General features: G+C 42.0%; 2 protein-coding genes across 8 annotated transcripts in view; both read right to left on the minus strand.

The window, feature by feature from the left end:
- Positions 1-443: 443 nt before the first annotated feature.
- Positions 444-12,930, minus strand: LOC113662985 (kinesin light chain 2). 4 transcript variants are annotated; one of them, XM_027178195.2, is made up of 14 exons: positions 12,581-12,930; positions 11,073-11,339; positions 10,224-10,527; positions 9,915-10,131; positions 9,647-9,836; positions 8,776-8,949; positions 8,532-8,631; positions 8,228-8,277; positions 7,609-7,676; positions 6,805-6,925; positions 4,628-4,771; positions 3,921-4,045; positions 3,768-3,825; positions 444-3,683 (listed from the first exon to the last, which is right to left on the minus strand). In XM_027178195.2, the coding sequence occupies exons 2-14, from the start codon at positions 11,298-11,300 to the stop codon at positions 3,600-3,602; spliced, it is 1,863 nt and encodes a 620-aa protein (XP_027033996.1). In that variant the 5' UTR covers positions 11,301-11,339; positions 12,581-12,930; the 3' UTR covers positions 444-3,599. The 4 variants fall into 4 exon arrangements, with proteins under 4 accessions (XP_027033996.1, XP_027033995.1, XP_027033997.1 ...); XM_027178194.2 differs by having other exon boundaries at positions 11,073-11,401; positions 12,578-12,930; XM_027178196.2 differs by having other exon boundaries at positions 6,817-6,925; positions 11,073-11,337; positions 12,578-12,929.
- A 3,248-nt stretch (positions 12,931-16,178) lies between these two features.
- Positions 16,179-20,936, minus strand: part of LOC113662983 (phosphofurin acidic cluster sorting protein 1) — a 51,545-nt gene continuing 46,787 nt past the window's right edge. For all 4 annotated transcript variants that reach the window (XM_047810708.1, XM_027178191.2, XM_027178190.2 and 1 more), the window contains exon 24: positions 16,179-20,794. In XM_047810708.1, coding sequence (XP_047666664.1) covers positions 20,676-20,794 — 119 coding nt within the window. In that variant the 3' untranslated portion in view covers positions 16,179-20,675. The remainder of the gene's footprint in view (positions 20,795-20,936) is intronic.

Consider the following 20,936-nt stretch of genomic DNA (forward strand, 5'->3'; position numbering starts at 1 on the left):
CATGTGGGAATTGTTTATGTAAAGGATATATACTGTATTAATATAAGGCAGATCTGGAAGCAGTTTGTTTTCGGCTTCATACTGAACTGAAGAGATCGATCAGGCCTCGAGGCCTCGTGAGAAAGAATCTTAAACCGTCTTGGATCATTAATCATCTGGGTGATGACGGATAGTGCAACGATAAACCGTTACGTATCCACGAGCGTGTACTATAAAGTGTGTCGGAGGGATTAAGAGTTTACGGTCGTAGGTTCGGATCCTCCTTATCCGCTGATGCGACGGTGAGGTTAAGGGGATGTCGCTTACGAGAGCTACAAGAGCACAGAGTGTGGAGTGTAATAAACCTCCGTCATGTTGAGTTAAAGACGATCCGGAGCTTCAGACGTCAGGATCAGGAACTGTGTGATTATTCCAAAAAAAAATAAAAAATCAGAAACATCAAATTGGTTTGAAAAGTGAGGTTTTATTTCTTTTGAAGGTTTTACATCAGATCAGCAGGTTCACCCCCCTAAACCCAAGCCCAAGCCCAGTAAACCTGCAGGATCACATTGTACAGCGTCGGAAAAGCAACACGTTGAGATGAGTGTGATAAGATGAGTGTGATAAGGGAAGTAAGCGTACACAACCCTCCTGTACCTATGACATGGGAGAACCCGTGACACACCTGCGCTGAACAACACGGCCGCGCGTTCGATCGCTGGTTTAGAACTGTTACAGAGATTAAGATTAGATTCTGATGACCTGTAAATCTAGGGACTGGAGCTGCACAGTGATTCATAATCCTCACAGACTGCACTACATGAGCTCAGCTGATTAGTAAACCCTAGTGGATTTCGCTAGAATTAAGAGATTACTTGTGTTTTAATGAATTAAAGAATAAAGCTAAAAGGACTAGTACTGTGCAAGTCTGAAGAAATGAACAGGTTAATATTGGACGATGCAGAAAGACTGTTTAATGTGGATTAAAAAAAAAAACAGAATGCTAATTTGCACTTTGCTTAGATTTGTGATTTCCATATTGAGTAAAACAGTCGTTTTTATCCTACTTCACATATCCTGAAGGATTCACGGTAGTGTTTATTAGGGCAAAAGGACGCAGCCTTGTTGCACAGTTTAGTCTGTATTAACACAGCCGACAGAGAACGAGAGAAAAAGAGGGAGAGAGAGAAAGAGAGATATATCACTAACCGAGAGAAATCCTAAATCTCAGGCACATAATACAATCGAGGGTTATGGCGAGGTTAAAGCTTTTAGCGGCGTTAACGCACTCTTAAGCACTACGCTAGTTTCCTGATCTGCCGATTGACACGCCTACAGTTGCCTAACTATCCAGAATCCATGTGTGATGATGCAAGACACGGTGAAGGAAATGTTTCTATCACAGGGCGACGTCTTTCTGTTCTGTTTCCTACATTCGTGTTAAACGGCTTCACCGACCTTCTGGTCTTTTCCAACAGATGGACGTGTATTTAAAGGAGCAGTTAGTAATTTTGTTTTATTGCCCTCTGCTGGCTGTGAGGTGAAATAACAACATCATCATCAAACAAAGCTAACTGTGTTACCGAGAAACCAAGATGCTGTTCTTCAGTCCTGAAGCTTTTTATTTATTTAGACAGGAGACTCCTTTTAGAAACGTTAAACAAACATCATCTCGCGTAAAGCTACACCGTGTCCGACAGTCGCCGTGTTGTTCTTCATTAAACAGCGTTTTTATTACGAGCTTTAGATTATGTAGGTTATATTACGCCTGATATACAGGTCACAGGTCCGTGTGAATAAGTTGTTACTATAGAAACCATACCTTTTTAAACTCTAGTACATTCATTTAACTTTGCGTTAGGTTCGGATTTGAGGATTCTACAGTGCTGCAGCGTCACACTATGTACACCGTGTGATCCCTTCTATGTACGAGGCGAAGGTAAGCTGAAGGATCGACGACTTGTATCGTATTCTTTCATCCATCTGTCCGTTTTCTGTAGCGCTTATCCTGCACAGGGGCACAGGGAACCTGGAACATACCCCAGGGCACAAGGACAGGGTGCTAACCCATTGTAGGGCACAATCACGCACCCGCTCACACACTACAGCTGATACCTACAACAGGGGCGGAAACCAGAGTTACCCCTGAAGGAACCCCAAATGCAAGCTCGGGGGCAAACTATTGGTGTGAGGCAAAAGTGCTATCCACTAAAGCCACCGTCTTCCATCACATCTAAATATGTATGAATTCAGTAGTCACACAAAAAAAAAAAAACAAAGGAAAAATTACACACTGCACCTTTAACAACTACATTTTTCCCATCCCCTACTTACTACAAAACCGTTCAGTCTCATCCAAGCGTCAGGTGACACAGCAGGGAAAATCATACTGCTGTGTACCTGACAAACACAACACAACAATACAGTACATAAAGCCAGCGGTGGAACATTCCTCTGTTTTGGCTCATAAATAATTGCCGTTCAGGAGAATTGTTCTAATCGGCGTTTTCTTAGTGTTCGGCGCAAATAAATTCCATTAATAACAAACTCGTATTCCCGACGGTGCTGGGCGCTTTTCTGTTCCGCAGATCCAGACACACACACACATTTCTATACAAACTTCATTTTCATCTAAAGTGACATTCATTCTGTACATTAAACGGTCGCAAGAAATTAAACAGAAAACAACAAAAGATTCAGCAAAAAAACACAATGACTCTGGTCCCGTTTCAGCATTAAATCTTCAGTCCTTCTGTTCACATGCAACAAAGCCCAGTGTTCACTTCTGTGTAGTGGGATTAGTTCTTCACAGATTCTCTAAATTCCTACTATGTATATAAGAAAAAAAATTAACGGCATATACGAGGAAGGACACGACGATTTCAATAAGTTAATCCTGTATATACAGAAGAGGAGGAAAAAAAAAAAAACACAAAACGTAAAGTTATCCCTCGACTACTGGGATACACTGCTGTCTGTTCACATAAATAATAATAATAATAATAATAATAATAATAATAATAATAAAACAAAAAAAAAAAACACGACTCGTCGATCATTCGTACCGCTCAAGATCGAATGTGAGTTTGGAGTCACGTCAGCAGCCTGGAGTACATGACATTCTGATGACAGCTAATTAAAGTTAACGCTTGTGGTTACACACATCAGGATCCCTTATACGGTGGATGACTTTGTTGTACTTTGCATGCTGCGTCACTGAGATGTGAGTAAAGTGTCTCGGATGCAGAAGCACATCCAGTGTAGAAAGCGGCATGCTGTATTGCGTTAACAGTGTGGGGATGTTCAGGGAAAACAAAAAAACAAAACAAAAAAAAAAAAAAAACAGGCTGGCTGTGGACTGAAAGCCTCGAGCCAGTCTGCACTGCGCATTGAACTGAAACTCTATCCCTACTGTCTACCTGCTGTGTGCTAATAGTCTGCTTCTGATCAGTGCAGCTTCACAAAGCAAAGCAGACCCAGCTGTTCGGTAGCTGTCAAAATAGTGACTAAACAAAACAAAACACGCTGGAAAAAAAACAAATACATAAAGTAAAGACAAACGGAAAGACAAACGGAATATCTGTTTCGCTCCGCCCCCTTTAACACCCCGACCGCACTCTCTAACCAATCAGGGAGCTTCGTCTCGAAAGGTCCACGTTGCTGGTGCTCAGCCCTCGACATTCTGACAGTCCGCTGTTTACAACCTAAAAAAATAAAAATAAACATAGGTTTGCGAAACAGTGATGAATTGTGTGTGTGTGTGTGTGTGTGTATACACACAAGCTCACCTGTGAGGTCTCCTCTACGCTCTTGTTGAGGAAGTTCAAAGAGCTTGCTCTTTTCAACCTTAAACACACAACACAAACACACACCTTTTAGTCCGAACTAATAATCAAATGGTTGTGAGTGGACAGTTTAATCTCTGGCTCGTTCTTCCTCACCCCGGGTTACGTGGTTGCTGTGGGCCACTGCCCTGGAGTTTCTTCACCAGCATCTCGCTGCTGCGTCTCAGAGCTTCTCGGATCTTCCCGAAGGAGCCGCTGCGCCTCAGAGAGCCGCTCCCGTCCTGCAGGGGGCAGAAAGGCAAACCTAATATGAACAACTCTCTCTGAAGTCTCACCAGGTGACATTCAGGTGCACAATAAAAGTAGTGTACGATATTACATTTTCTATTAGTATCATATTTCTTATGTTCTGTAAAGCTGCTTTGAGCCGACGTCCTTCGTTATAAGCTCTATATGAATAAATATGAAAACTGAACTGAGAATAAAACCACAAAACTGATGATGACATGATCTTTAAGTGAGGTGTATATAAACAACTAAAGACATGGCTGCTTTCAGAATATTTTACACGAAAGCCGTTGCTCGGAAAAATGTCGTCTTGTTACACGGCCTTACGACGACGATCGATAAAACAACACAACGGTGCTAACTATAACAATACAGAGAACACAAGCATATAGATGATGTGAGGAGGAAATGATGGATACAGTTTACGCTGCTCTAACATTTGCAGTATATTTGGGCCGATTTCTCGGGGGTTTTTTTGTTCGTTTTCCCTGAGATGACTGTCTGACTTTCTGCGTCTGTTGTTTGGTTAAGCTGGCAGAATAGAGAGAATAGAAAGATGATGCGTGTGTGCACACCCCGCTCCACTCGGCCTCGTCTCCTTCAGAGTCACGAGGACCTCCAGAGCCGTTCAGCCCCTCTCTGCTGTGCCGCTTATCTCCAGCTGGGGTGCCGTCCTTCAGCAGCTCCACCACCTTACTCTGGTTGATGGCATCTATGCCCTACAACATAGATTTTAGTATATTGCTACAATGCTTTAATGTGTATAATAAGAAAAGTAGATCCCATTCACAAGAACCTGGTACCTGCAAGGGAGTCGATTAGTGTAGGGACAATTCGCCCAAACGATTCATTTCTATTTCTATTTCTATATAACCACTGATGTCTGTCTGTGTCTTGTGTTTTTTACTTATTACTTGTTTTATTTAACGGTTATTTCTCCGAGAATCGTTTAAATGAGATTAAAACATTTTTCACAACCGCGTTCTTTAAAATAGTCTCTTTAAAATCTAAGTCATGAATGTTTTCAGTGTTCATAAGGCATGCATCAGTGCCCATGTCTTCTCAGTGCCCATGTCAGTGCCCACGTCTGGTTTAAGAGGCCAAACATTTGATGGTGCTGCTAATGTGTCAGGAAGACATTCAGGAGCACAAGCAGAGCTAAAGAGACAGCAGCTATTGGCTTTGTGTGTGCATTGTATGTCACAAGGTCTTAACCTGATCACACAAGTTCCCTTTTCCATCAGAATCAGAACCGGGTGCTGGTTCAAAGTTGGTTCCACTGGCGATCCTTCTAAGAACCGGTTTGCTTTTCCATGGGCTAGAGAGCCGTCATGTAGCCGAGTGTTACGTCACCGTATACAAGGTTATACAGCAACGTTAGCGCAGCAGCAGCAAACACATCAACGATGGCGGATGTTGCTTTACTGTTAATGCTCATGGCTTTGCGAACCTACAATGGCATCTAAGCGCGGCGAATCCTTAAGTGTAGACCAGCAACGTTTTGGTGCTACTTACGAACAACTTTTCCTGCTTCAGAGCCGGTGCTTTGGCTGTCGAAAAATAAAGAACTGGTTCTAAATTAGGCTCCGAACCAGCACTAGAACTGCCTCGGTGGAAAAGGGGCACTAGTCTGCCTGCCTAATCAGTCCTGTGATACGTGATGCCTTGCAGTAGGTCCATGATCTGGGACACATTAAGCCAACAGTCTGGAAAATTCAAGACCATTTTGAATATATGTATGAACCTCGCTCAGACTACTGTGTCCAACCAGGTGGACAGTGTGAGGAAAAGTGCTGTCTCAGTACGAGAGTGATTTATGGCATCAAATGGATGTAACACGTTTGTGAGGGCAAATAAACTGTGAGAGAGGTCTGAAAGAGTAAAACTGTGCTTGGACTTTATCTGGCATAAGAAATGACGGAGGACTTGGAGTGTGAAGTGCAACAGAGTGTAGAGAAAGTCCACTTTACAAGCCAAAGGTAATGAGGAAAGTTTTCAGGAGGTTTTTAATAAAGCAGCTGCAGTGGTCGACTCCCTTGGGATTGAGTCTGTTCAGATTCCCCACCAAAGACAGCCAGTAAAGCGATGTGCTGGTGGGACGAGCCAGAACACTGTCCTGTCACCGGTGGTGCATTACAGAACAGACGTCTTTAATAATCTACACCGTGTTGATGTTCAGCTTACGGACAGGTTCAGTCAACCGGATCTAGATGTTCAGTGTGAACTAAACAGGGACAATCTAAAAGTCCAGCTAGCAACGTTTCACTCCTGAAACACTTTTAGATCTACTGCTGAAGTGGATAATATCCTTAGAGGAATGGCAGCTGAAATGAGAGGCCTGTTTAAACCATGACTCAGAACAACCATGACCACAGTGAGACCAATTAGTATGTGCGTGTGTGTGTGTCTTGTCCACCAGAATAAACTGGACAAAACTGATGTGAAACAGAAATGTCAGCGGTTTATTTCTGGTAATGACAGACGGAGACATGTATTTGGTTTGTTCATATAACAAGCAACAGTACAGTAGACACTGAGCTGTCTGTTTTTATCATGTGGCTAGTTACCAATTTCATACATATATACATGTGTGTATATGTGTGTGTATATATATATAATTCCTTGTGTTATTTTCTTTCTACTGCCACAGATCTGGATTCTTACTGACATCACAAAAGTTTGTACTTTTGTACAGTGCAGCTCTGCAGACCAATTTCGTTTCTGTCCCCAGCAATGTCAAAATCAGACTTACGCCCTTGGGTACCTGTTTTCGGTTCTTTGTAGCGCACTCCTCTAGAGTGTCTGCGGCCTCCAGCTTGCCCTGTCTGCGATACAGCGCCCCCAGGCTCCTCAGCGTGTTAGTGACTGTGGGACTGCAGGCAGCACAGAGAGAAGATTCATCAGCACATAGCATGTGTGTTATCCTGTGAACAGGAGGCTTTTTACACCTGGTCACTTCATGCGTTTTCTGTGATCCGATAACTATCCGATGGTAAAAAGACCGGGTCTAAATGCCCTCCGAAACGGTTTGGTGACGGATATAAATCCGATCGCTCAAGCCCCTTCAGGAGGTGGTCTGGGACGCATTTCAGATGAAACTGGACAGGTGTAAATGCATGTGGTTGTTCAAGCCACATACGTCAGCGCTATACTCCTCCTAAACGGAATTACGTCACTCGCAGGTGATCTTTCACTCAGGTGTCTCGTTGGGGCTTAAAACGCGCTGCTGCCGCCAGCGAAAATGCAGCAAACAGTAAATGCTGTTTTTTGTAGCATAACAGTCGTAACCGCTTTTTCCGTCTCCTTTTTGATTGCGTTCTGAAAACTGCATACACCAAAGCGTGTTCCATTTCAATTACCCCAGAAATGAGGTCAAATATATTAGCATATTGGGCGGGAGTAGAAAGATCGGATCGATATCCGATTCGCCGAGACGCATTTATGTGGCCTGATGTAAATGGGACAGTTTTAACAAATCAGATAGCTATCGGATCAGAGAAAACACACGAAGTGACCGGGTGTAAAAAGGCTCATAGACTTGTGCATGATCTCTCACCTGTCCACTTTACAGGCCTTGTACCAGCTGCCGTACTCGCTGTAAGGATTGGAGTCCATCATCTTGCCCTGTTACATCCAACAAAAAAAGTCTGTTTATTTTAGAACCAATTACTTATTATTACTAATTCTTTTTTTTTTTTTGCTCAGAATATCACATTGTGACACAATTTATAATAACCTTGGCACAGTATTTACTACAAGTTGCTACTACAAGTATAACTTCATAGGTTTTCTATATATTAAGTTTATTTTACAAAGAATGATATTGGACTGTTGATTGAAACCGATATACCTAAGACTGTGTTTCTACTGGGGTGTAACGATGACATGAATCAAAAAACCCACAGAAAACGATTACTAATGATGAGAAATGGTTTATTACAGAAAACAACAAACAGGTGTGTAAAGGTGACGGATAAGAGAGTCATGTACGTCATCGTCATTAACGCCAAATTCTCGACAGAGCTGATTCCGGGCCATCTAAATGTATTCGGATCGTATGGGACTACAGATCGGTGCTGGGGTTAAACGGCATGGCGCTGAAGCCTGAGGTTTACGCTGTTAGTTTCTGTGGCATGAGCAGTGGTTAGGAGTGCTAGATGTTCTGGGCTCTGTACCTTACTCTCCTCTCTCTCTTCTGCATGCATCCATATGGGCTTGTTGTCACCTACAGAAGCACAAAATAACAGAGACAATGAATTATACACCTTATCTTTAGTTCTTTGTGCTGTCGTGTTGCTCTGATCACCGTGTCTGTGTGGCTAACTGTGTCAAAACATTGAGCTCTAATTGGCTGAAATGTTTCTCGATGTTTAAGCTCATTAGTGCATTAAAGTGCACAGGATTAGGTCCACAATCCCCCTGAGAAACGACTCCCTACAGATTATAGTGACTGGAGAAGGAAGAGCCGGGTTCGCTCACTGTTCACAAGTCCGAACTGCTTCTCGTGAGCGCGGGTCAGGATCTCCTTGTACAGAGCCTCGGCGTCCTTAAACTTGCCCTGTTTCAAGTAGCATGTGGCCTGACAATGCAAAGAGCACAAAACATTTCAGGTTTTCCTTTTTTTTTTTCATATTATAAACACAGAATCGTTTAATAAACTCTAAAAGAAGCCTAGAGTAGTTTAAAGCGTTAAAATTGGGCTAGAATCATCCTGTAGTCTCACCAGGTTGTTTTTGGTCTTGGCCACATTGGGGTCGTCGGCCCCCAGCTTACTCTCGTAGATTTCCAGCGCACGGCTGTAGTAGTACACCACTTCCTCGTACTTTCCCTGGTTCTGACACAGCAGCGCCAGGTTATTCAGCTGCTTAGCCACATCGGGGTGGTACTTCCCCAAAACCTGTCAACATTTAGAAACACAAAAAAAAAAAAAAAAAAAACAAGGACAGGTCTGAGTACACTGTCTAAATCCTTCACCCTACAACTGCATTGCTTTCATCCTCAGTAAGCACTCCGTGCTCGTTAGGGTCTAATATAAACAGTGAATGGGATGCCAGTCCGTTTCAGGGCACTGTATGTGGTCGATGTGGTCTGCATCGGTAATCAATTTTTTCACCGTGGACCGGTCAATGTTTGATCATTTTACCGCGGCCCGCTGGGGGTGGGGGGGTGGGGGCTATACAATTAAATTAAAATTCATAATTTTAATTTAATTGTATTTAATCATGCCTTTTTAACTCACTACAACGCTAAATCAATGAGAACCCTGAGCTTGTTTCTTTGTTGTAATGGGAGACAATGACACCTGAAGTGTGTTGCTTATGTCCAGTTTATTCTGTTGTTTTGTTTTGGTTGCCATCACTGCAGAAAACCCCACTTCACACAGATAGCATGTCGGAAATGGCAATAGGGATTTAAGTGCTGTGGTGGCAAAAAAAATGACTTTAATCCAGATACTATTTGGTCCACGGACCGGTACTGGTCCCGGCCCGGGGGTTGGGGACCACTGGTCTATATGACTGATTTGGACTGTGACCTGCCCTAAATGAAACGGAGAAAAGAACTGATCTGATGTGTCATACTGTGTGATGCCTCACCTTTTCCCTGATCTCCAGCGCCCTCTTGCACAGGGGTTCAGCTTCCTTGTATTTGCCCCTCTTGCCATACAGCACGGCCAGGTTGTTGAGGGTTGCAGCCACGGCGGGGTGATCCTTCCCAAGAGTCTTCTCACGGATTGCCAGTGCGTCGTTCAGGAGATGGGCTGCCTCTTTGTACTTATTCTGATCCCTGTACAGAGCAAAGCCTGTTATTCTTTAGTGTTCATGACGTGTTGACAACATGCAGCATTACACACGCTCTCCTGACCTGTAGACGAGAGCCAGGATGTTGAGCATGGTGGCAACATCGGGGTGATCGTGGCCTGAGGTCTTCTCCAGGTCCTCCAGAGCTTGCTTGCAGAGCGGCACGGCCACCTCGTACCTACCCTGAGAGGCGTACTGGATCACCAGGTTGTGCAGCGTCCTGAGACGAGCTGGGATCTCATATCCTCCCTGCTGTGCTGCCACCTCACCGCTGCGCTGGGCTGAAACAGACCAAACACCAAAAAAAAAAAAATCAGTAACACGATTTATCTTCCGTGTTTAATTAGGATTTTTCTGTTCCACTCCCTCTCACCTGGACCATGATCATCTTCATTGGGGAACAGGTCGTCCAAATTGTCCTTTTCTTTGTCCCCTGGTTTCTCCTCTGAGGGTGTGGCATCGTCGTCAAACTTGCGAATCTGGTTCATGAACTCAAGGTGCTTCTTCTCCTCCTCGAGCTGGGCCACATTCTGCTCGCTCTTCTGCAGCTTGTGCTGTGTGCTGGCCAGCTCATCCCGCAGCCACTGATTCTCCTGACACAGACGGCGCACCTGAGCCCGCAGCTTCTGCTTCTCCGACTCCACGGCGCTCAAGTGACCAGACAGTGCGATGATCACCTGCAGAGAACAAGCTCTGGTACCTCAATACCGCGTCACCACAGTATATCGAGCATCACTTTAGAAAACTACTGGCTGTTAAGCATGTGAGAAAAAGCTAGCAGCTGCTGCATGCTGAATTATTTTTAGTTGAGCTGTTTGTTCAAGAAGCAGAACACGCAAATCAAATTAAGACAATTCTATCCAGCGTCCAATGAGACTGTGTTCCTCCTCCCGCTGTGAGCATGACTGAGCTAAGACCATTCAAGTCATGATAAACTATGGAATATCTCTCCTGTCAAACTAACCGAGTAAGACGTGAAGTGGAGAGGAGAGGAAACAGAGAGAAAGACAGAGAAAGGTAGAGAATAACAGACAGAAATAAACAAAGACAGAGAGAGATACAAAAAGGAAGTGAGAGATAGTGAGTGAGAGCGAAGAGACAAAGAAAAGGAGAGTGCTGGAGCTAGAAAGAAAGAAAGAAGAGAGAGAGAGAGAGAGAGAGAGAGAGAGAGAGAGAGAGAGAGCGAGAGAGAGAGTGGTGGCTAAATGCTCAGTGGAGTTACCTGTGCCTCCCCCAGCCCCAGCTCAATGGCCTCCAGGCTCTTGCGGAGCAGACCAGATTTCTCCTGTGCTGCAGGAGGTGGAGTGCAGTCCATCAGGGAGTTGAGGAGCTGAGCGTGTTCACCCCGCAGCGTCTCCAGTCCCTGCATTACCGCCTTTGTGTTCAGCACAATCTCATCCTGACTCAGCCGCTCCAGAGCCTCCTCCCTCGGGTACACCATAGTGGACATGGCCTGATAACTCTCCGCTCACAATCACACACAGTTGCTGGAAGGACAACAGGAAGCGAGAGGACAATGATGGAAATCTATACCTCCTAAACACAGCTTAACTGCAAAACAGAAAAGACATGCGCTTTAAGCACTTTTCAAATAACCTGATCTTTTTTTTTTTTTTTGATGATGATGATGATGATGATTATTAAATTACATCCGGTGAAGCTCTTAGCAAATTTCCCTGCTCTGACAATCAGATTGCATGTCCTCTGGGGAACATCTCTTTCAAAATGAATCTCAGGTTGGACTCTGTAATAAACCATAATTAAATTCAGAGCCTGTTCACATCAGGAGTTTTAAAGCATGAAGGATGTGGGAGCAGGAATGTTAAATCCTGAAGACTGAAACAAAAACACTGGATGTCAGGAAATCGTTAGGGGTTTTGTTACATCATCATCATCATCAGTCTCCTCCCTGAGTGATTACTGCATTTCCGTGACAACGTCCGTGCGCACAGACTAGAAAACACGCTCAGTGTATCCGTCACCACTGACACCTCTGTGTTGACACGATCAGCTCTGAGCTGTGAGGCAAATGACCAAACCACCACCAAGATCCTGAGTAAGCAGAATTTGCAAGGAAAATAAACATCCGTTCAGAGCTGTATTTCTCTGTCCAGCCGCTAGATGTCTCCCTTCTGCCTTAATGCCTCCATCCCCACCCTGCAATGCACCAAGATGCTGAACCGCAATCAAACAAACGCACATTTTATACCTTACATCACACTCTTACCTGGATTTAACACTTATACAACATGAGATGACACACACAAAGAGGGAAATCAGACGGAAAGGTTATTAATGCCTAATAGGATCAATGAAGGTGACCGTGGAGCATCAGGACAAAGTCAGAAACAAAACACAGACCCATACAGCATCAGTGCTGATTCATTTATATTCTGATATCTATCTATCTATCTATATATATATATATATATATATATATATATATATATATATATATATATATATAGATATAGATATATATAGATATATAAATATTTATATAACTGTCAAGATATCATCCCAAAATCACCAGTTAACCTTTAAACATCATCCTGTTTCACATATTAAAGTATATATACGTATTATAACATCAACAAAAAGGTCGACAGTCTTTCATGCTAGCTAATGTTTTTAGCCTGAAAGCTAAACAACATCATTTAAATCAGACGCTTCAGCTAACAAACACCACAGCTAAGCGAGTTAGCAGCACTTTATTCATATATTTACCTTTTTTTCACACCAGGTAGAGGGATTTCCTGTAGGATGTGATTAAAACCTAACAGTCTCTGTTTATTTGTTATTATTTTCTTTAAATATGTCGCAAAAAAAAATCCGTTTCAGATAAACAAATAAAAAAAACCCCGAGCATCCTACAGACCTCAGGAGTTATAACGGTTTATGGACCCAACACACTTCCTTCTATTGACTATTTTCATCCCTGACTTAAAAACACATCCCTTTCGTCCATCCTCAGTGGCGTTTTACACGAATAAAAAGCCCACGGAAGGTAAAAAGCTTCCCACTGACTGACAGCCGCAAACTGAAAATGGCTGTTGGTGCCAAGCGGCTCCCACAAGCCAACGCGGCGTGACGTCACCGCGCGCCCCCATCCTCTTTATCAAACCACTGCTAAAGCTAATGCTATTGTCTGTTAATCTTACTGACAAAACTAAGTGATTTTTGCTAAACAATTGTCCTCACAGTTATAATAGCTTATAATCTATTTATTATTAGCACACTTCCTCACATAATAGATATGTATATTAGTATATAGAATAAAATATATTTACAATAGTAGTATGTGGACACATTTTTATTTTTCAGACACCTTTATCCATCTTACATTTATCTCATTTATACAGCTGATCAATTAAGGGTTTTGCTCAGGGGCCCATAAATGGCAGTTCGGTGGCCCTGGGATTCAATTCAAATGCGTGACCTAATGACGATCTGTAGTCCAGCACCTTAACCACTGAGATACGACACACCACACCTGAACATCACACCCACATGCTTGTTGAATATCACCTTCCAGATATCATCTCCCAGATCATGTCCATTCAGAGACACGTCGGACAGCGGTGTAAGACAGAAAGGCCTGGGACGCGGTTCGAGTTCCAGTTCATCCCAAAGGTGTCAGGGTTCGCTGTTTTGTTACGCTCCAAAACATGCTCAACATGTCTTCGTCAATCATAATGAAGGAATGAAATTGGGGTGTTGAAGCCTTTATTATCACCACATAGCAGCACAGTGGAATTCTTTTCTTCACATATCCCAAATAAGGAGGTTGGAATCAGAACCCAAGGGCAGCTATGATACAGCGCCCCTGAGGCAGGGAGTGTTAAAATACTTTGCTTAATTACCCAACAGAGGCAACTCTGAGACTTGAAACCCTGACCTTCCAATCCAAAACAAAGAGCCACCACAAACCCAAAAGATTGTTGTAAATAGTTTGCAGCAACAGTTTAGTGAAGAAACACACGTGGGTGTGATGATCAGGTGTTTGTGTGAATGTGAATAGATTAAGTAGGGTTTAATAGAAAGCTTTGACTTTTATCTTATTGTTCCGAGGTATGTGAAACATGGAGAAATCATGAAACGTATTCAAAAATGAATCAATCATTTGTACCTTTTTAGTTTGCTATTTTAATTCACAGCCAGTTTCCCCTGACACCACCAAGCAAGTAAGATTACTTGCTTGGTGGTGTCAGGGGAAACTGGCTGTGAATTATGGGAGAATTGGGGATTGTTGTTTGGATGTTTACAATCCCCTATTCTCCCATTAGTGAAGGAATGAGAATGTGCATGCATTCTGTTATAGGAAAATAATCAATGATGGTGAGGTGTGATGCATCCTGATGCCAAGAGATACGTCACAAAGTTTATTTTCAAGATTATTTCATTTTATTATTTAGATTTATTTAAAGATTGTTTTCCAATAATAGCACACCTGTTTTTTTTTGTGACAGTGATGTCCTAACACTAACAATTTCTTTAATTATTAAAGTATAAAATGTTTTGATTGTAGAAATGATATTAGAATATTTAGAAATGTGTAAGTAGCTGTGTAAGTTCTTCAAAACATTGCAGTTTGACTGGTGAAATTCAGAAAAATCCAGAATTTGTTCTTTATCATCTTGACAATCATTCCCTCTCTCGCTCACTCTCTCTCTCTCCCATCACACACACACCCACACCCACACCCACACACACTGAAAGATACACACAGCAACAAAAACCTGAAGGCAAAGTACAAATAAGGTGTGTTTATTTAAAAAAATGAACACTTTCAATTTTTCCCACACATTACCCCATCGACAACTGAAATCATGAAAAGGCAGTACTACAAAAACATGTTGAATAAAAAAAATAACAATAAAAGAACTCAGGTTCATATTACAAGCACTTCTCAATATATGTACAAGCACTGTTGATATTGTATAGGCAAGTGGCTGAGGATTGCTAAAACAAACTAAGACGTGCAAAAAAAATACTCTTTATCCACAAACTCAGCTTCTACTGCAAAGTGCTAATCTACTGCCTTGCTGTTCCACAGGGTTTAGTGCGAGCCAAAGACCAGAAACACACCGACGTTTGTGGAGTTTAAGAACAATATACTCTCAACATCAGGCTTAGGCATCCAGGGCCTTATTTACTAAAGCAGACAAGTAGTTTTCATGATCAGTGGCTGAGATACGCAGCTCTAGGTCACTTTTTCTGCTAATCACTTTAGTAAAATATCAGGCTCTTGGGCTGAAGTGGAAAGAAAAAAAAACACAACCAAGTCCTTAAATGGTTTGTTTGCAGTGAGTCTACTTGCAAATCTATTGTTCATGTGATTCAGACAACAAAACTTTCACGTCAACAACAAACACAGATACGATGACTGGATCAGGGTTTGATACAGTCAGGCATCATAAAAGACTGAACAACAGAGAGAGAGAGAGAGAGAGAGAGAGAGAGAGAGAGAGAGAGAGAGAGAGAGAGAGAGAGAGAGAGAGAGAGAGAGAGAGAGAGAGAGAGAGAGAGAGAGAGTGCGAGGGAGAGAGAGTGAGTGAGAGAGATAGAGAACGAGAGTGTGAGAGAGAGACAGAGAGAATGAGTGAGAGAGATAGAGAGAGAATGAGAGAGAGAGAATGAGAGAGGGAGAGAGTGAGAGAGATAGATAGAGAGAGAGAGAGAACAAGACAATATCAGAGCACGAAACTTCGACAGAGAGACGACATCAACATGATGGAGCGGTTGCTGGAAATGAAACGGAATGAAATGTATGTGTTGAAATGCTGCTGCGCTTTTCAGACAGGCAACATCAGGTAAAAGTGTTCGTACTTGACAATTACAGTACATCAAAAACACTGATAGAAATATAACAGATTACACTTTTTGTTTTTGCAAGCAGCAGCATTTCACATTCTGTGTGTTCCCTTTGCACTTACAGTAACAGCATCAAATATTCCACATATATATCCACTTAAAAAAAAAGGGATGTGTGCATCTGGAAAGTTGTTATTAAACATCTTCACCGTTAAAGGATTTTGCACAAAGAATTACGGCATACGATTTGTGAAACAATCAGCGTGAAGTACAATCACGTTCAATACAAAACACACTCTGCTTCACCACCTGGGCTGTTTCATTACAAGCCAAATTGAGCCTAAAAGGATGACAGCAGCTAGAAAGACCGAATTATTAGTGATCTGATCAGACAATAAAGCATTGAATCCAGAGCCACAGCTGAATCATCCAGACACAAAGTCATTTAACATGCGGCCTATTTTGGATTTTTTTTTTTGGATATGCCGCATAATCGTTGGGTAGGTTTTATATCCTATATGATCCTTGCCATATTATCAATGGAAGATGGTGACTAGTGTTGTGTAATGAATCATTGATGACTCAGTATTAAGGTTCTGTTAACTAACTTTATTTACTTGCATCAGTTGTCATTAAAGGTGCAATCAGAGGTTTTTTTGTTCTCCTCACAGTTTAGCTGCTTAAAATCAAGTATATGTTAAGAAGAGAAGCTCCAGTGTGTCTCAGCTCTCCAGTCCATGTAAAGCAGGAGTTTCCAATCTTGAATTATTTGTATTTAAATATTAAAAAAAAAGAGACACAATTACATTTTAATTTACAATTAATTTAATTTAATTTCAATTACATTTAAATTACTGTTCCTCATAATTTTTCCACCTAAATCTGATTTTTTTTTTTTATATCTGCCGACCTCAAATGTGCTTTACGTCTCTTATCCCACAGTAATATGCCAACATTTTTTAGGATTTATTATAGCTGATTTCAAAGCTGTTTATTAATAGGTTCAGTTTCTGTGGACCCCTGTGAATGACTTGATTTAAATGACTCGAAATCTAAAAATAAAACTACAAGATGCATAAGATGATTTACATTTATTTCTATGACATTTGGCTGACATCTCTATCCAGAGCGACTTACATTTCATCTATTAAAAAAAAAAAGAAGAAGAAGCTGGGACTTGAACTCACAACCTTCTGATCACTAACCCAATAGCCACTGAGTTAAATCAGCCCTGTTTAAAAATACTGTTTAAAGTAATTCTATAAATAATGTCAGTTACAGGAACCTTAATATAAAGCACTTGTAAATTATGAACTATTCCAAACAAAAAGAAACGATAGAAAACACTATTGCTTAACATTCATTTAGAAATTACTGACCCGAATGAACTGTAACACACTTCTCTAATAATACATTTACAACACATTTTGACTCGGAATCAGACTGAAGTGACAGAAAAGTCCTCCATCGAGCAACTGTACACCATTTTCACGTCGTCTTTTATGCTTCTTAGCCTAGCATAAACGCAGAGTTTCATAGTATGGAAATTTTACTTTTTGCATTTAAATGCTAGTCAAAATTCCTCCAGCGTCATCCATGAGTGTCGTGTGAAGTGTGTGTCGTGACGTGGGAGTCGGGTTAAAAGTTTACACACACCCGCACACACACGACTCACCACTCAGAACATTTCACACACTAAAACTTTGATCGCTAACACCAACACGCACACCTCACACACGTCCTAGACAAAGTAGACCATCATGCTTTTAAACGAAGCTTCAGGTAACGACGACCGTGTAGCAGCTCAGCAGGCGCTTCTTAGCTCTTCATGTGTAACACTGAAAATGACGGCTGTTAGGTTTTTGCCCTGAAAGCAGTCGTGTCATTACACCGTGTGATTCTTGATCATGGCAGGACAGAGAACCGGTGGAGCTTAAAGTAAACGAATAGTCATTGTTCCTTAGAAGGAAAATGCAAGCGATCGGTTTTGTGAAAAGCCGATTATTTTCCAACAAGCGTATTGGATGGACATGTTATTCTGATAAACCGAATCTGAGATAATTAAACATATCTCTAGACACATTGCACTTTTCTTAAGCTATAAATTGTCTGTGTTCTATTGGCTGATTATTGTTGCCTCTTTTTTAAAGCGTTCAATTGTAGAAACAAGAAAAAACGATCAGCCAAAGAAACGAAACAATTACCTTGTTATTGCTAAACAAGGTTCAATTAAATTAGGTTTCATTTCCTCAGATTTGGTTTATTATTACATAGAAATTATATCTGATGTAGAGTAGATCCAAGATATTTTAACTTGAGATTTCACTGATTGTGAAACTTATCCTTATCACACAACATTTTATTTCGTTTGGGAATTTATCTAAAGAAACCAAGGTCGATTTTATTTCCTGGGCTGTGCTTCCAGGATCCTTTAATAGTTCCGTCTCCAAAAAAGAGCAAAACTGGGGTTTATCACATTGAAGGTCTGGATTTAGTTTAAGCCAGTGCAGTGAAAAACAAAGCAGGAGCTCAAGAAGGATGTGAAACGGTGTAGTTCTCACTCAGGACAGTGTTTAAGAAGATAAGTTCAGGAAGTTCACTTCCTCAGAAAGCCTGCGTTATACGGTGTGATTTGGGCTGATACTGAATTCTTAAGCTCGCTAGACGTTTTTATAATAACCTACGATTAAAGAAAATGTCCTCTATCAGCACAGCCTAGGCTTGGGGAGAAAAACTTGGGTCCAAGATGGAAGGAAGAGAATAGATAGCTCTTTCCTGTGTGTGTTACACTGCCATGTGATGCAGCAAGAGCAGCAGTTTAAAAAGGTGGGATGTGCTGGCATTGCTTCACGTGTCTCAGAGGAAATGTGTGTTAGCCGTCACACTCTGCTATTTATTTTGTTGTTCGATGGAGGAAAAGCTGGCTAGAGAGAGAAAACTCGACAAGACTAAATTGGGGAGAAAAGTGGGCAGAGTTTGGCACTGCTTGTGGCACAGAAAAAAAGGACAACATAAGAATTTTTTTCTGTCCGTCAGCTGTGCGACTGACTGCCTGCTCAAAGTAAAATCTTCTACGCGTTCTGTAGGCTTTGCATAATCCTGTCCTGCCTTCCTGGCATGTTGTTTAAGTAAAGTAAAGCGTTTAAGGTTATGTAGTGTAGTTGATCCCAGTGCACCATCACGACACACATCTATGCAGCACCCTGAAGCTGAGAGCAAGCTGTATTTATTTAAGATTAATAAGTATTTATATAATGATCAAACAGACGGAGCTGAACGGGATTTTAATTTTTTTTCTTATTGAGTCTGCCCTCATTCCTACCTACTTACACAAAGCTCTGCCCACACACACTAATTAGAGCTAGCATGTGTGCACTCTATAAACATTCAACTTCTCCTCGTAGTGATTTTAGATGTCGTCTTTTTTTTCCCCAGCTTGAAAGGCAAACAATCGCCATTGAAACGATGGCAATTGTACTCGCAAATGAATGAACATGTAGAGTATTGACTCAGTATTGAATCAGCTCTCCACTCTCATGGTCAGATATTTTGCCTGAAAGATTGTAGATCAGGCTTCGGGATTTGTGGAAGAGAATTAATTAAAAGCGACAGGAAGCATTTCATCGAGAAGTCGTGCGATCACTCGTTCAATTCTAGCCCTGCGTAATGCGCCGTAAATTCTCCACAAATTGTGAACGTTCATGATAAAGAATCACAGTGGTGTGTGTGTGTGTGTGTGTGTGAGGGAGAGAAGATATCCTTTTTAATAAATCATTTACACTGACAGAGACAGCATGCTCACTGGCAATGATTAAAGGGGTCTGAGAACCTCTAACTTTGTGCATCACGAGTAAATATGTGTGATACTCGAGAGCGGTAATGAAAGTGCATAGCTTTCAACAACCATCGGGGATCCAGCCCGGCTAAAAAAGTGGCATGTTCTGCAGCCGATGCTCGTGAGAGCGACTCTGGCTGGCGGACGGTTTCAGACGAGCTGGACATCAACTTTAAATCTGATGTGATGTGATGTGACGTGATGTGACATGCTGTGATGTGACGTGAGCACCGTTTCCCCCTCAGAATGTAGCGTTTGCCGAAATATATGAAGTGCTGGTCGTTGCCGTAACAACCATTATGACTTTCTGTGACCTCTTTTACATTCGGTCAGCTGAACATGACAGTTTACATTCGGATTGGCCAGTGTGGTCTTTGGACAAATGGCTCATAAATAAAAAAATAAAAAGAATAATAATAATAATAATAAAACCCTCAGTTGAGCTACATGTTTTAAAAAGGCCACTTTTTGTAATTAGCATAATAACTGAAAGCGAAGACACAAAAGCCTACTGTATGTACAAAGTAAGTGAAAACTCACAGAGTCCATGAACACATCAACCACTTCACTGCTAATCCTAAACCTCTACTGAACTGATGTGGAGAAAAAAAGGCGGAGCTTCGAGTGGCTAACTGCAGCTGCGCGGCTTGCGCAGCTCGACACATGCACAAGTACACAAGTTGTATAATAACACTAATTTTGCTAACGGATTGTGGGGGTTGGAGTTTAAAACATGCAGATCAGAGGTTTACGCCGTTTGCTGGTTCGGTAAAATCTCTGATCACGGGGGCCGATCATTAGGTCAAAGGTCGTGTGAGGGGGGTCGTTATTTTTGATGTCTCTGGTTTCATCATGCTCTGTAACAAGGATATGATTACTTGGTAGACTGAAGGTGTCTGCCTGTTTGTGCTCGTCCCACACTACTGGTGCTTGAGAACCTTTCTGAAAAATAAAAGTGACTAGCGCTGTATAAAGTCCTTCTGAGCCACTCCCACACGTCCGTCCCACACGTCCGTCCCACACGTCCGTCCCACACGCGAGCCCACACACCTCCTTTCTGAAAGGATATGAACATTTAGGCAGGTTCCCTCCTACAGCCCTGCTACAGCTGTGTGCAATGAGGTGACTGCTGCAGTTGGGTGAAGGGGCGGAGCTTAGAGGATGAGTGGGCGGTTCCTAGGAGGGCGGTTTGCTGTAACCAAACAGTCCGACTGGGAGGTACTTCACGTGCGTCGGCCACTGAGCCGCCAGCTGGAAGAACTTCACGTCGTTCCATTCAACACCGTCAATGGACACTGAGCAGAGAGAGAGAGAGAGAGAGAGAGAGAGAGAGAGAGAGAGAGAGAGAGATTAATGTGAGAAAGTAAAAGAAGAAGAAAGCAAAGACAGACAAACAGACAGATAAATAAACAGATAGAGACACAAACACAGAAAAAA

The sequence above is a fragment of the Tachysurus fulvidraco genome, chromosome 1 (assembly GCF_022655615.1).
Source record: "Tachysurus fulvidraco isolate hzauxx_2018 chromosome 1, HZAU_PFXX_2.0, whole genome shotgun sequence".
Taxonomy (NCBI): domain Eukaryota; kingdom Metazoa; phylum Chordata; class Actinopteri; order Siluriformes; family Bagridae; genus Tachysurus; species Tachysurus fulvidraco.

What these genes read in the sequence shown, in the direction of transcription:
- LOC113662985 (XM_027178195.2), bottom strand. Translation starts at nt 11,300, where the DNA reads ATGTCCACTATGGTGTACCCGAGGGAGGAGGCTCTGGAGCGGCTGAGT. An exon ending in AAGAGAGAGAGGAGAGTAAG is followed by an intron (nt 7,677 to 8,227) that starts GTACAGAGCCCA and finishes TGGATGTAACAG; the next exon opens with GGCAAGATGATGGACTCCAA. An exon ending in CAGCAACCACGTAACCCGGG is followed by an intron (nt 3,826 to 3,920) that starts GTGAGGAAGAAC and finishes TGTGTGTTTAAG; the next exon opens with GTTGAAAAGAGCAAGCTCTT.